At 47.2% G+C, this 15,533-nt stretch overlaps 1 protein-coding gene across 2 annotated transcripts in view; it reads left to right on the forward strand.

The window, feature by feature from the left end:
- The first annotated feature begins 603 nt into the window (after positions 1 to 603).
- The window catches only part of Wwox (WW domain containing oxidoreductase), an 898,633-nt gene continuing 883,703 nt past the window's right edge, over positions 604 to 15,533 (forward strand). The window contains exons 1-4 of one of the 2 annotated variants that reach the window (XM_048437342.3): positions 604 to 803; positions 6,281 to 6,345; positions 7,202 to 7,259; positions 9,686 to 9,864. In XM_048437342.3, the coding sequence (XP_048293299.2) occupies positions 697 to 803; positions 6,281 to 6,345; positions 7,202 to 7,259; positions 9,686 to 9,864 (409 nt within the window). In that variant the 5' untranslated portion in view covers positions 604 to 696. The remainder of the gene's footprint in view (positions 804 to 6,280; positions 6,346 to 7,201; positions 7,260 to 9,685; positions 9,865 to 15,533) is intronic. The other variant, XM_048437339.3, reaches the window with a different exon arrangement.

Genomic DNA, 15,533 nt, shown 5'->3' on the forward strand with positions numbered 1-15,533 from the left:
GTGCCCAACCTGGCAGCAAATGGCCCAGGATAATAATAAATACGGCCCGACACAAAAACCGTAAGCTTAAAACATTTTGAGATTTTCTTTTCCTTTTTGTAATTCGATCGAGCGGTTCTCCAGTGTAAACTTTGTATATGACAAGGTCACAAGTAACGCGTTGCAATCTCAAAAGATTGAGCACTCACACTTGCAAGGGAAGAGACTGGGACCTAGGATAACTTCATCAGATTTTTTTTTTTTTTTTTTTTTTTGCTGTGTTTTATAGTGCTGTTGAGACTGGACTACATTTCCCAGGACACCCCATTGCTGAGACTCATTCACGATTGGGTAAAACAATGAGGAAGTGATTTCGGGTCGCCCAGCAACGGGCGGAGTCCTGCACCGTGACTGGGTGAGCACGCCCCTTCCAGCCGGTGAAGACGCTTATTCCAGTTTCTGAGCCGTTCCTGTCTTTCCTGCTAGCCGCAAGGCCGTCCCGTCTCTCCTGCGCTTCCACCGCCTCTCTCTTCAGGCTCCGCCCCCTTTCCCGCCAGTCGCCGCGAAAACAGGAAACTGGATTACAGCTGCGGATCGGCTGGGCTTGCAGTGCGCAGGCGTGTGCGGTCCGGGGCGGGGGGGCGGGGCTCTCTGAGACGCGCGGCGGCGCGGTTGAAGGCAGAGTGAGTTGCTGAGGGGATTACTCCTGTCTCCACCATGGCAGCTCTCCGCTACGCGGGCCTGGACGACACGGACAGCGAGGATGAGCTGCCTCCCGGCTGGGAGGAGAGAACCACCAAGGACGGCTGGGTGTACTACGCCAAGTAAGCGGCCTGGAGCGGCGCCCCCGGGACCCGTGTCCTGCGAGGCCTGGACCCTGCGCTGTGCAGCCCGGCGGGCACGCGCATCCTATCGCCAGTCACCTGTCCCCGGGTCCCCACCGCTGTGGGCACTGGGTCAAGACCGGGCCACCTGGCCGCCTGCAGCACGCCCCCTGCTGCTCACGAGGTGCCACTGCGCGGAGCGGTGCTGGCTCCTAGGTCTTGAGAGGAAATAGAGCAAAGTTCCATGCCCAGCTCCCGCCAAGGCGACCCTTGGAGGCCCCAGCAGTCTGCTGTTTTAAACAGAGGTCCTGGGTGGCTCACCGTGGTTTCCCAGGGAAGTTTGAGGAAAGTTGCCGCAGCAGAGCCTTTCCCCATAACTAAGCGTGACCTTGGGTCCCTGAAAGCCCTGGCTGAGTCTCTTTTCCCTATCAGAAAAATGAGTTGACACAAGTTCGAATCTAGTGCTGAACATGAGGCACACAGTGGAGAGGCTGGTGGCTTGCAGATCTCCCGCCCAGCCGGCATTAGCTGGACTGTGTCTGTGGTAAACTTGCTTGGGCCTGATGTTGGAATTACCTGTGTGGTCAATCCCTCCTCCTACTCCCCTTTTTCCGAGACAGGATCTCTATGAAAACCGGGCTGCCCTGGAACTAGCTTAATAGATCAGGCTAGGCTCGAATTTTCACAGATCCTCGTGTACGTAGGCCTGGGTGACCCCGACCCTCTACCCCTAGTATCTGGGTAGTGTCTTATATACAGACATCGAGTTTTCTACAGAGAGCCTACTGCAGCTGACTCCATCATTGGTGGAATCTGCTCATTTTTAACAAGTAATATATATTTAATGTGCAAAATGATGGGCTTTTGATACAGTTAGGGCTCTCAATCGGGTTCGTTTTCTCTGCCAGTTAATGAATTAAAAGGCAGGAAAAACTCCAGTGCTACAGGTAGCAGTGGAGAAATCTCCACTGCCCTGAGCAGCAGCAGGCAGAATCAACAGTTGAAGGGCGTTTATAGGGCGTGGGGACACATTCACACAGCAGACATGCAAAGCAGAGGGGCGGCGCTGGAAGCCCCCCCAAATCTAAGCCCTTTATGAGGGTTCATTTTCTCTCCTCCCTCCCTCCCTCCCTCCCTCCCTCCCTCCCTCCCTCCCTCCCTCCCTCCCTCCCTTCTTTTTTTCATTCTTTCTCTTTCTTCTGTCTGTCTTTGAAGAGCAGCTTTACTTCCCTAATATAAGAGCAGGTCAGTTTAAAGAAAGATAAGGCGGTTGGTTGACCCACAACTCTTGGGTAACATGTCCTGATTTGGCCTTGAACTTGTTGAGTATCACCAAGGGCCTGCTGGCAACAGCAAAAAGCCAACAAGGCCTTTGTTTTTGGTCAGGCTTTTGTCTCAGGGCAGGAGGGTAAGGAAGAGTTGGCTTTTGGAATTCACCTTTGTTCCTTAGCCATGGCTTCTCTCCCTATCTCTCTGCCTACCAAGGGTCCATCTCCCTCCCAGTCCCCAAGCCCCTGCTGTCTTTTTTCATATGCATACTGTGGACTTTCATAGTGGTCAATATCCCATTACTCTTTTTTTTTTGTCCCACCCCCGATTTGCTTCCTCTTCTAAAATACTTCCCTCATCCCTCCCTCCCTCCCTCCATCCCATCCTCCTTTCCTCTTTCTCTCTCTTTTTTTCCCAAGACAAAGTTTCTCACTTGCTTCTGCCTCCCCAGTGCTGGGCTTAAAGGTGTGTGCCATCCCCCCCCCCCTGCTTTCTTATGAGTTTGTAAAATATCTTTTTAACAGGGTCTCGTGTAGTCCAGGTGGCCGAGGTTGAGCTCCTGAGTCTCCTGTCTTCACTTTCTGAGGACTGGCTGGGGTCAACAAGTATGCATGAACATACCTGGCTTTCTGTTTTTAAAATCTAGGAGAATTAATCTTTTTAAAGCTTTTCACACGAGTTTATTATCACTTGGCTTTCGGAAAGCAAGTTATTATGATAACACCTGTAATTTGTATTTTTAGTTTTTAATATTTAACTAAAAACTTACACTCCCAGAGCTCCTCTAGCCTCTGGGATTAGTGGCGTGTGCTATACTTTTGTGTGTCCAGCAGTGTTTCTTGTAGCCCACGCTTGCCTAGAATTCTTCAAGTAGCCAGGGATGATATTAAAAATTCCTGATCCAGTTGCCTCCTGCCTCCACCTTCCAGGCACAGAATCACATGTTTGCATCACCCTACTTGGTTTCAGAAAAAGTTTAAAGATAACTTTCCTGGCTTATTATCAAATTAGGTCTTAGTTTGTGCCTTCGACTCTCTCCATTGATAGGCTGTAACCTTCCCAGGAGATTTTTCAGCTACTCAAGGGTATGAGTCACTCCTGTCCCTGGTGGCCAGGTAGACAGAGACAGAAAACAGGGAGGCTCTGAGAATTTATTCCTTCAAGTGAATAGAGCCCCGAAGAGCCAGGCCCCCTGTGGACACTGGTGATACCCAGCTGAGTGAGGTGCAGCTGCCATCTAAAGGAGCTCCCCAAGACAGGACGGATGACTTGTAATTAGTAGCCCCAGTGCATCCAGTCTGTCCAGCAGGAGGTGTGTGCGAGTGGGCAAGGGAGTGTGCCTCGGGGAGGTATCCTTGGCCTGTGTCTCAGGTGGGTCTGTGTGGCAGGAAGTCAAGCAGGTGGAGGTCACAGCGGGAGGAAGGGTCCCAGGCAGGGCAGGCCTCTGTCTGTGGTGCAGGGTTGTAAAGCCTAAGACTGTCGTGGAAGGAATCAATCTGCAGAAGCCCTTCTGTGCTTTACTGAGGACCTGGGACTTTGTTATCAGACTCTGGAGCCCACCGATGTGACCATCTGGAGCCAGGGAGTGACATTCGGTTGTGTCTTTAGAAGGGCCGAGTGACTCTGGAGAAGTAAGTGGATTATATGAGCAGGAGGTTAAGGGTCATGCCAGTGATCCTTCATTTGCCGCTCCTACCTCTGCCCTAGTCTTTGTATGTTGTGCCAACCACCTGTACTTCCACTGTGTTTAGTTCTTGGCATCTTAAATAGGCATCTTGTCAGCTGGTGATAAAGTGATACAGTTAGTCACTCTCCTTTTGAGTGTGGATTGAAGGAAGTGAGTGCTTCGGACGCTTCCTTCGGTGTCCCCTTGGTTCCCTGATGATTGGGTTCTTGTCACTGGCGACAGGTGTTTCTAGCTTTTGATCCATACTCTATACGAGAATGATCTATTACAGCTATGCTTTCTGTTTTTAATGGGTTTATTAAATGTGAATCGAACAAATGCAAAGGATCAAACGCCACGTAGCAGATAGATCGAAGCTGTGAATAGCAAAATACTATCTTGTGGAGTACTCACCGGGCCTGTCGGAAACAGAGTGGAGGAGCCCAGCTGAGCGAGAAGTAAAGTCACAGCTTTAAGTCAGATGTGTACAACAGCAGCAGACATCTGGGAGCCCTGTGAGGGGCCATCCTGGCATTCTCCTGGTACATGCTCTCCATGGACAAGCTTTCCCTTACCCACAGACATTTTTATATTGTGGGGTAAATCGTAGCTGAGGGAGGGCACTTAGGAATCTTCTAGCTGTGTTCAATGACATGTTTTTGTTTTTTTTTATATTCATAGCTGTCTTCTGTGTTTTTTTTTTTTCCCTTTCTTCATGTCATCAGTCTCTTGGGGGCTTTTGGAGGGCACCTGAAATAAACATGCTAGAGCCCGGGGTAAGGGAAGCCTCCTTGATACAAGAGTCCGCTTTCAGTGAGCTTGGACAGCACATGACAGTTTACCAGTAGAAGGTATTATAGTTTACCACTTTATTATAATGATTCTCCGAGGGACCATTTGAGCAGTGTCCTCATAGCAGCCCCATTCTGCAAGTGACAGGAAGTGACGGCTGAGAGGTGGGGTGAGTGGACTAGTGGTGCCTAGGGACTGTCCTGTCAGATCTAGTGTCCATAGACCCACTGTCATCTTGTTATAGCCCGTGACCTGTGCTGCCATCATACTGCATTCTTAATGTTCTTTTGAGTGTGCTCAGGACCCAGTGAGTTATGAGACACTGAAGTTACACCTGGGGTCAGAACACACATTGAATACTGTGTGTGTGTGTGTGTGTGTGTGTGTGTGTGTGTAACAGTGCGTGCATATCATGGCATTCTGGTGGAGGTCAGAGGACAATTTTCAGGAGCTTGTTCTCTATGTCCACTGCCGGATCCAGGCAGCAAATTTGTTTCAGGATTACATAGCAAGCTCTTTTACCTCTTGAGTCAGTTTTCCAGCTCAGAATGTACGTTTTTAAAGTCACTTCTGTAATTTAGTACTTAGCAAGTAGAGGCAGTAGAATTAAGTGTTTAATTGTGGCGAACGTTCCACGCCACGGGGTCTGCATCACCACCCACCAAGTATGGACCGCGACTCCATACTTTCCACGAGCTAGGTAAGGTAAGTCGCACACACAGATACAGAGTTCGAGTCATTCTCAAGAAGAGGAGAATGCCCGTTTATTTAACTTAATCCGGGGTTAGAATACCCTTTGGCCCCAGTAACGAAAGCCCCTCCCAGCCAGGTGTGAGATCACGGTGTTGAGCGCCTGGCACCGAGTGGCAGGGGCTTCCAGGCAGGGGGTACCGAGCTGGGAATCCTGACAGACAGATAGGAGGAGATTCAGGGCGCCTGTGAGAACCCTCCTTAGCAGATGAAATTACCATACCAAAGATGGAAACAAGGTTCTGAACTAATCCCCTCCAGCTGGCAGAATAGAGCAGAGGAAGCTAGGCTGGTAGCATAAACAGTTTTCGCATCCTGTGCTTGGCCTCGAGGAACAGGGAAGACAGGGCATTATAGTTAATGTCATCCCTGGCTAGATAGTGAGTTCAGGCCAGCCCAGGCTGCATAAAACCTGATCTCCAAAAAACAGCAACAACAAAACTAAACAAAAGAGCAACAACAACGACAACAAAAAACAAAGCAAAAAGAACAAGGAAAATAAACATTTAAAAAAGATTAGCATATATAAATATACTATATTTAAATATACTATGTTAAATATACTTATATTATATATTAAGTATATATTATTATATATTAATATATTAAGTATACTTAAATATACTATATTTAAGCCACATTTTTATATTTAAATGTGAGCACTATAAACCAGACACTGAAGTTTATCAGTTTATCCTTAAATAAAGGGAAAAGAAACACAAAGTGTTTTCCTAGACCTTTGTGACTCACAAAGCTTTGCAAAGCTGACTCATCGCTGGGACCCAGTCCCTCCTTGCTCTCCCACTGCTCTCTCCACCTGGCCTGCAAAATTCTTTCAGGCCTGGGGCCTCAGACCTGATGTAGCCAGGAAAATTTCTGCTCTGAGTACTTCTTTCTGCACCTGTTCTTACTACTCCCGCTCTGTCTGGGAGAGACACAGTTTACTACAGTGATTACTCTTTAGCCACGTTAATGTGTTCTGTTGTGGTCTCTGTTTCAGCCACACGGAGGAAAAGACCCAGTGGGAACATCCGAAAACTGGCAAAAGAAAACGAGTTGCAGGAGGTCTGTATGTCAGAAGTCCAGAATCCTGAGTCTGCAACACTGATGAGCTAGGGAAGGTGTCACAGTGGTGAGGTAGCAGTTGACTCTGACATTCTGGGAAGGCTGCCTGCTGGGTGACCATCAAGGAATAAGACTCTCAGTCTGAGAGTCTAGTGGGATTTGGCAGGAGAGGAGATAAGATCTTGAGATGGACAGGAGGATGCCTTATGGCCTTAATCAAAAGAATGCTGAAATAGTTGAGTCCTCTGCCTTGCTGGGTTTCTCTGCAGTTGTACCACGTGGGTAATTGCTCTTGGTGTAGGCTGTGGAGGCAAATCTCAGTGTTTTACAAAACCATGACTTCTAGGTGCTTCCGAACAAGTAGTACACAATCCTTGGAATAAAAGTATTGAATAAAAACAAGAGCCGTTGAAGCTGCTTGGCCTCAATGGGTTTAGGGTCTAGTTGAAGACAGGTGAGCTGGTACACGGAAGTGATGGGACGCTTTAAACCATGGCACAAGTCAGCACCCCACTGCTCAGTGTCTGCCGTACCTGCAGACGTGGTTGCCGTCTTCGGGAACTCACGCTCACAGGAGCAGCTGCTGAGGCTCACAGGAAGAGGTGGAACCGAGTGAACGCTGAAGGGTGGTCAAGAGTATAACAGGATTTTAGCTAAATCAGAGGCAGAAATGTACATTCCAGATGGGATACTGGGCCTTCTGTAGCCACCACCCTTGAACCTTGTGACCCGAGGAAGCTGGTCCAGAGAGTTTAGGGTACAGGAGATAAGAAGGATGACCCTTCTTCCTGATCTCGGGGCTTGGCTTGGCTTCATTCCACTACACATACAGCTGTCAATCTTTCTTGTGTTTCAGATTTGCCATATGGATGGGAGCAAGAGACTGACGAGAACGGACAGCTGTTTTTCGTTGAGTAAGTGTCTATGTAGAAACAAGGCCAGGTTGACTTTAAAGAGGAATTTTCAATTATAATTCCCTACGTTAGCCAATTCTTAAAGTCATATATACCTGTGTTGTCAGCAGGAGTAACCATTTTTGCTGGCTTGGTGATATTTGTTTGTTTGTTTGTTTCTTCCAATCTGCAGTTTTACACCCCTTTCTTTACACTAGGCCTTAGCAGTCCTGCTGTATCAACAACCCTTGGAACTGGGGTTACAGGTGTGCAAACATGGGATACCTGGCTTGTTGATGGGTGCCAGGTTCCAAACTCCAGTCCTCATAATTGGGCACCAAGTGCCGTTAACTGCTGTGCCATTTCTGGAACTCCCATTTTTCATATTTTTGTAACTACAGTGGCAGTGTTAGACCTCACCTGTTACTATCCCTGTAGGAATAGGAATAGTTACATTAGCAGGTTTACCTGAAGTAAATAGTTTGTCAGCAAACCTAATGAACTCCCTCCTGGCATGTCTCCTGCACTGGGGGCAGGTAGTCCAGGGCTTGCTTTGGAGAGGCTGAGCAGTCATTGGCAGCTCCAGCAGGGCAGCCTCCCTGGTGGGTGGGTGGTTATTCTCTGCTGCCTATTAGATTATAAAGGGTTTCCTCTCCCTTGATCTGTAAAAATCTTTTCCCTTATCAAAATAGGGATACCATTTCTTTATTTTTTTATGTTCCAAATATCCTTTTCCATGTTTTTCTTGGAGAACATGGCTATAGAACTCTGAGACTCCCTGCAGCCAGATTCCTTCTGTGTATGCTCCTCCTGAGCACACACATGCCCGTGAAGCTGTTTTCTGGGGTACCTTCCTCTTTACTGTCCAGAGCAATGGTTCCAAGGTGGGATTTTCCAATCAGCATCTTTGGCAGCTCTTGAGAACTTATCCGACACACACACACACACACACACACACACATACACACACACATTCAGTTCCCCTACTATCTAAGTTTCAATTTGGGATGGGGTGGTGGTGGCTGGCAGCCTATGCCTTCCAGGGAATTCTGAAGCATGCTGGTTTGACTGGCCTACTATAGAGAGGGATCAATAAACTTTTCTGTAGTGGATCAGAGATCACGTTTTAGGGTATGACACTACATGGTTTCTGTTTTAATACAAAAATGATGACCATTACTGTGTCCCAATAAAACTACAGAAGCAAGCTATGAACACATGAGCTAGCTGCTGATCTATTTAAGAGTGAGCATGGGTTTTCAAGCAAGCTGGAACAAGGTTTTCCTGGCTGGTTATTCTCTAGCCTGCTACAGGCGTGTGCTGGGATATGCTCAACAACCAGCTCTTCAGGGAAAAGAAGTGTAGATTTGTTTCCATGTGCACATGCTATCACCATTGCCAGATCCAGTCTACCAAGGTGGAGTCCCTGAGGAGCGGAGATGACAGCACAGCCAGCACTGCCTAATGTCAATGTTGTCAGACAGGGTCTCACTGAAATTACAGTCCTCCTATTAGCTGGGATTATAAGCCTGTGCCAGGAAGCCCAGACATATACATTTTAAATCACAGCATTCTGTGTACATCAGAAGGGTTCTTAATAGTTTTAAACATGTTTAGGACATTGCAATGTCTTTATGTCAGGTTTCAAGAATACACAGAATTCTTGTGTTACATTTTATATATTCAGAGAGTGTGTATGTGTGCGTGCACGCATGCACATCATGGCCATCAGGACTTGCAGGAGTTGATTGTTTCCTTTATCTCATAGGTTTTGGGAATTGAACTCAGTCATCAGGCTAGGGATCAGCACCTTTATCTGCTGAGCCATCTTGATGGCCCAAGAACACATTTAAAATGTAAAAATGGTATTAAAAGGAATAATTTAATAACCTGTATGTGCCAGTATATTTTATTGTTGTTTCTGTTAGTTCTAGATCAATTCCAAATCAAAAGTAGAGCACTTACTATAGGTGGCATGGTTGTGGTCTTAAAATGCAAAACAGCAAAACGCTTTATAGTTATTAAAACTTCCATCATTTCCACTTTCTTCTTGTATAGCAGGGGTTTTGGGCCCTTGAAAAGCCCAGCAAAAGTACCTAGACATGTATTGATGGGAGTGCCTGGCAGATCTTGCAGTCAAATTTATATTAACAAGAATTCAGTAGAAGCTCAGAGCCATCTCAGGAAGCTGCTGTGAGAGAAAAGGGGCAAAGTGTGCCGTAGTACCTTCAAGTAGCTCTGAGAAGATTCCATGGCTGTCTTCCCAGGTAGGAATACAGTCTCTGGAGGTTAGAAGATAGATCAAATGGGTTCTGGATCTCTTCATGTTTGACAGTAAGCCTTTTGGTGCAAGAATCATGGTGTTTGCATGAAGTAGTAGAGTATCTTGTATTTGGAGATGCTGGTCCTTGCTGTATAGAGTTCAATGCCCTCCCTGTTCTTTGCAGCCACATAAATAAAAGAACTACCTACTTGGACCCAAGATTGGCATTTACTGTGGATGATAATCCAACAAAGCCAACCACCAGACAGAGATACGACGGCAGCACCACCACCATGGAGATTCTGCAGGGCCGAGACTTCACGGGAAAGGTGGTCCTGGTTACCGGCGCAAATTCAGGAATAGGTAGGCCTGTACCTTACTGTCATGCTTTTTCACTCCTTTGGTGTTTTTGTTTTTCAGTGAACTCCATTTAAATGTAAAACTGAGTGAAACTTTGGTAGTGAGGCTCCAGTTTCAAGATGGTCACACAGCCTTCTGAGCTGTTTCCTTAGAATCGCAGCCTCTCTCAACCCCAGTGCTCCCGTGGGAGGCTGTGTGGGACCTGACCTTGAAGCTGCTCAAAGCTGAGAAGTCAGCAGAGACTGTGGCTATTTTGGTATTCAGGGGCTGGAGACAACAGGCTCTGGCTAAGAGTCTTTGACCCGGTCTGTGCGGTGCATGGATGTATTCCAATTACCTGGGTTATTCAAACCAAAATTGATTGGTAATGGGATACTGGACAACAGCAGATTGTGACTTTGGATCCAAGGGTACTGCAGGTTTCCACTGGCCATTGAGCCTATCATTTTCTTTTGGTAACCGTATCTTATTTCTTCATAAAACTGGAGAATTTGTCCTTGTCTTCACCTCTGTAGCAACCTTCCTAATTGCCACTGTTTAACCACAGTGGCCATGGTGAGGTCAGTGGCTTCCCGGGCTGGTGCAGCAGTAGCAATGAGGTAGGCATTTGTGCCATTCTGAGGGATGGGCTTTATTTTGTTTTGGTCCATTGACATCTGACATTAGCGTCTGAATGGCTCTGAGATAGGATATGCAACTTCTGTCCTCTGGCTTGTCCTCTGTCAGGTTTCTCTCTGTCCATCTCTCTTTCATCTATCACAGTGACCCGTCATGACCTCTCTCATGAGCTTTTCTCTGTTCTCCTTTCTGTTTTTGGAGTTCCCAGTGTCCTTTTCCAGCAAGCATGGGAGGTGAAGTACCATAGTGGGTCAGTCAGTGTGCTGTGTGGCAGGCTCTCAGAGCCTGAGATCGCCATCCCAGATATGGTCAGTGTCTTGACTGTACTCCCACTAAGGTAAAGGGACAAGGGACAGTTTTCTAAAGAAATAGGAAGCTGGTTCCTTAAGAATCACCTCCCAAACCCCATCTCAGCTCTGCCCTTTCAGTCTCTGCCTTGGGTAAAACCTGGAGAAGTGCCATGCTGTCAGTGGAGCTTCAGTGCTGGGAATAGTGACTGGCTCCTCAGGGTCCGAGAAGCAATGCATTGTTACAGTTCTGAGTGCGGACCCGGGACGCTGCAGAGGAAGTTTTAAAGAGGGTTGGAGGGGTTAAGAAAACCCCCTTTCTATTCTAACCCTCGGCTTACTAAGAGTTCAACAAAAGACCTCACCCCTCAGTCCTTTAGTTGGACAGTTTTTCTTTCTTATTTATATAAAACTTACTTATTTTGTATTATGTGTATCAGTATTCTGCCTGCATTTATGTATGCACACCACATTGGGACTCCTGAAGAGGTTATCAGATATCATGGATCTGGAGTTATAGATGTTTGTGAGCTTCCATGGTGGTGCGGGGACTTAGTCTGGGTTCTCTCCCTGAGTAGCGCTTAGCCGGGCCGACCTTCCAGCCCCGAGGATAGACTTTCTTTGATCAGTGAGGTGTGTGACTGGCTCCGTCAGGCTGCTTGCTCTGATGTTAGCTAGCAGACCTCTGGATATTACTGTTGTCATCCCAGAGAGCGGCAGTGCCAGCTGTTTGTCATCTTGGATTCAGAGCTGGCTGAGGACAGGAGGAGAATGATGGTTGGGTAATTTCTGATACAGAGAGATAAGGAGATTCTGAAGTGTGAGAAGAAACACATGGACAAAAGGCTTCAGGGAGCAGGGCGGATGTTCTGCCTCTCCACTGCTCCCACTTCCCTCCAGCACATCCTTCCTGTGCCCATTCTCTAATTTGTGTGCACTGCAGGAGATGTGTGCGGTCTCACTGGTGTGACTAGTCACAGTGTTGGGGAGGTGGGTTGTGGGAGGTTTTAGGAAAGCCAGCAGTGTTCCCAGCCCCTGCTTTCCCTCAGGGACTGACTTTAACACTGCCTGTCTCTCCTTCTCCCTCTCTACTCCCAAGCATGCGTCTCTGCTAGTGAGGAAGATTTTGACTCTCAATTTTTGGAATAATATATTGCAAATTCCAAGTAGTCGAATCTGTACAAATCCCTGTCCCTCTTCAGCAGGTGTAACGAGCTTGAAGAAGCTGGAGGTTGATAGGCACGTGTCTTTTCATCACAGCGCAGTTGACTGTTGTGTCCTTTGAGAAAGTCTTGAAAAGTGTTCTTGCCCAGGTAGTGTGTGGCTTCTCCATCACAGGTGTCTTTCTCCCCTGCAGGGCAACTGCCGATGTATAAACTGGCATAACTGCTTTACTTTTGCCTGTTGAATGCAGAGTGGAGTGGACATCTGCTCCCAAAATGACTGGTGTCAGTCACCTCTGTGAAAGCTTTACCAGGGTCGTCAGCATCCCTTTCTTTGGGCCGCAGCAGGGAGATGCTTGTCTGTGTATTGGCATTTGAGTCTTTGGCCTGTGAAGCTGAGTGGATTAATTGTGAGCACCCCCCCCCCCCCCCCCCCGTGTATGACAGACCCCTTGTCTGCTTGTGAGTTCCGGTGGAGGGAGGCCTGTGTTCTCCCAGGGCCTTGCCGCCTTTGGTATGATCTCTGAGCAGACTATTCAGTCACTGCCTTTCTCACGCTGGCCATAAGCAATGCAGAGCTAACTCTGAGTGGTGATAGTTGATATTACTAAGGCAATTGAAGCAATTCTCAGTTTTATACAGGGTGAAAAGGCCAGGATGGTTCTGCAGAGGCAATGCAGAAGAACAATGGGAGCATGGAAAAACTGATTCTTGGAGACAGTGTCTTACCATGTGTCCTTGCTTGAGCTCACTATATAGGCCAGCCTACTCTCCAGCTCCTGATCCAGCTGCCTTGCCTGCCAGGATTACAGATGTGCCCCACCGCACCCAACTCCCAGGCCTTCTCTTTACAGTTGTTAGCCAGCTTTACCTCTGTTGACTGGACTCAGCTATCTAGATTGGCTGTGGATTAACTGCAGCCCCCGGGTGTAACCTGACCGACTTGATTTTGTAGGTGTTTCATATTGGAACACAGCCATGCACATTAGGGTATCACCAGAAGTTGAGTAACTACAGCAGGGATTATATGGCCCCCAAACTAAAGTATTTATGTGGGGCCTACTCTCAAAGCATTAGTTCTTCCCACACTGGGTGGTCTAGCTGAACACAAAGCAGGGTTGCCTTGGCATTCTTATCAGCCACAGTTTAGCTGGAGCTAGGATAATGGGATACCCAGGCTGCAGGAGGAGCATGGCCAGCACATCATGGGTAGCTGGAAGGGTTGTCTCCCCAATATCCACCCACCCCACCAGTGTTCGTAGTGAGCTGGAGGTTAGACTGTTGTCTCCTCAGAAACTAACACTCTCTCCTCTTGGCCTTTGTTTAACCAGCTTTCTGAACCTGAAGACTTTTAGACTGAAAGCTGTAGCTTGTGGACCTCAGTGGAGATCAGCATCTCAGGCTCCAGGGGGAGCCATCCCTTCATCCAGAGTTGCTGCTAGCATACCAAGAGCCCGGAGCCTGCTAACCAATAGACAAGGGAGGAGCTCACTGCCATGTGTGCAGCACAGCTGGGCAGGAGGGGCAGGAGGTTGTGGCTCTCTGGAGTTAGCCGCTGGCTGGCTGGCTCTGATTCTGTAAAAAGTGAAGGAAACAGCTTCAACGTGGAGATGACCGCATTTAAGTCCTGGGAATCTCAAGAAAGGGCATGTTTTAGGCTAGGGAGTCTCCCACTTTCCTGGTGGCCCATGGATTTTCCTAAGCTAAACCTGTCTGCGAGCAGATTTGGCTATGTTTGCACAGTGCTGTGTGGACGCTGCTCGCCTTGAACCCGTGGTCTGACTTGCAATCAGATGACACCGACTGGCTCTGAGAGAGCAGCCGAACATCGTTTGTCAGAGCAGCATTTGAGCTCCATACGATTGAGGCTTCACATAGATGGACATATTGCCATGCTGTTTATGGAGGAACAGTCAGGCTTTTGTCAAATGTTGTTAAAAACCTGTTAGCAGGTGTGAGCACAATAGACAATTCCAATCCAGCGTTCAGAGTACTAACGATAGAACTCTCTTTTAGTCTTAAGTCAGTAGGGTTGCTGAGCTTAATCAGAATGAAAAGTTTCTTTCACCTTCTGGACCTTTATAATGTCAGCCTGCATCAGATGCAGTTTCCTCTGAAATAGCCTGGCCTGTCTTTGAGTTTTGAGCCAGAGGAACCATTAACAAAAACAAAACTAGCTTTTCCCTTGGAAAAAAAGTATAAGCCAGCGATGCTGATGTGTGTGTGTAGTATGTGTTTATATATATAGTGTGTATGTGTGTATGTATATAATGCATGTGTGTATATAATATGTGTGTATGTGTGTATATATTAATATATAAAATGTGTGTGGTGTGTGCATATAATGTGTTTGTATATATAGTGTGTGTATGCAAGTTGGTGTATGTATGCATGTATAATAGGTATGTGTGTGTATAATATGTGTGTATGTATTTTAAGACTGATGCTTTAACTTTCTACTGTTATATATGTCATTATAATCACCACCCAAGGGCTTACTGTAGACACACACACACACACACACACCAAATTCATGGTCTTGGAGATAAAAGAGGTGCGCACTCAAGCTGTCAATCACCCCTCAGTTTGTTGTTTTTAGAGCAATGTAAAGGCGCCAGGCTTTCTTGTCGAGAGCCTCGCATTGCTCTTACAGCGCAGAGTGTTTCTGTCCTGGTTTAGAGGATCTTGTCCCTAAATCATGTGCTGATGCTCTGACATGAAGTTTAGTGCCACCCTTTTATCCTGGAAATCGCCACCCTGGTGGATTCCCACCTAGAGAAAGTGTTGCCCATGCTCCGCTGTTTTCCTTTACGGCCGGCCATGTAGCGACATCGTTATTTTATTGGGGGCTACAGGGTGTCAGAGCCCAGCTGGGCAGCCAGAACCTGCCCTCCAGTCCCTTTCCTGAGTGAAGCCCGCACCCTTGTGTCTGGGGCCCTGAAGTTCCCCACTGCTCTCCTTTTCAGTTGATGAGATATGAGCTCGTGGGGCCACGAGTAACATTTTCCTTTTGGGAACTCGGTGCTCATAAACAGAAGGAAGCCCTAAATCATCGAAGTGACCCCTGGGGAATTAATTAAATATATCTGCGACAACTGTTCTCTTTTTTTTATTATTATTATTAATTTTTTTATTTATAAAAATTTCTGCCCCTCCTCCCAATACCCTCCTACTCCCTCCACTCCCTCTCCTCCTCCCTCTCCAGAACTAAGAACCATCAGGGTTTCCTGCCCTGTGGGAAGTTCAAATTCCTCCCCCCTCCCTCCAGGTCTAGGAAGGTGAGCATCCAAGCAGACTAGGATCCCAAAAAGCCAGTACATGCAGACAAAACAAGTCCCAGTGCCATTATCAATGGCTTCTCAGTATGTACTCACTCATAAGTGGATTCTAGCCATAATTAAAGGTCTTTGAGCCTATAATTTGTTATCCTAGAGAAGCTAAATAAGAAGATAAACCTGAAGAAAATCATATAGTTATCCTCCTGGATACTGGAAGTAGATGAGATTGCCAGGCAATCTTGGGTGCACGGGTTGGGGGGTGGTGGAAGGAAGGGGAGATGGTTAGAGAGAAGAGAGTAGGGGAGGACTGGGGAAGGCTTGGGGGA

The sequence above is a fragment of the Myodes glareolus genome, chromosome 22 (assembly GCF_982192425.1).
Source record: "Myodes glareolus chromosome 22, mMyoGla1.1, whole genome shotgun sequence".
NCBI lineage: Eukaryota > Metazoa > Chordata > Mammalia > Rodentia > Cricetidae > Myodes > Myodes glareolus.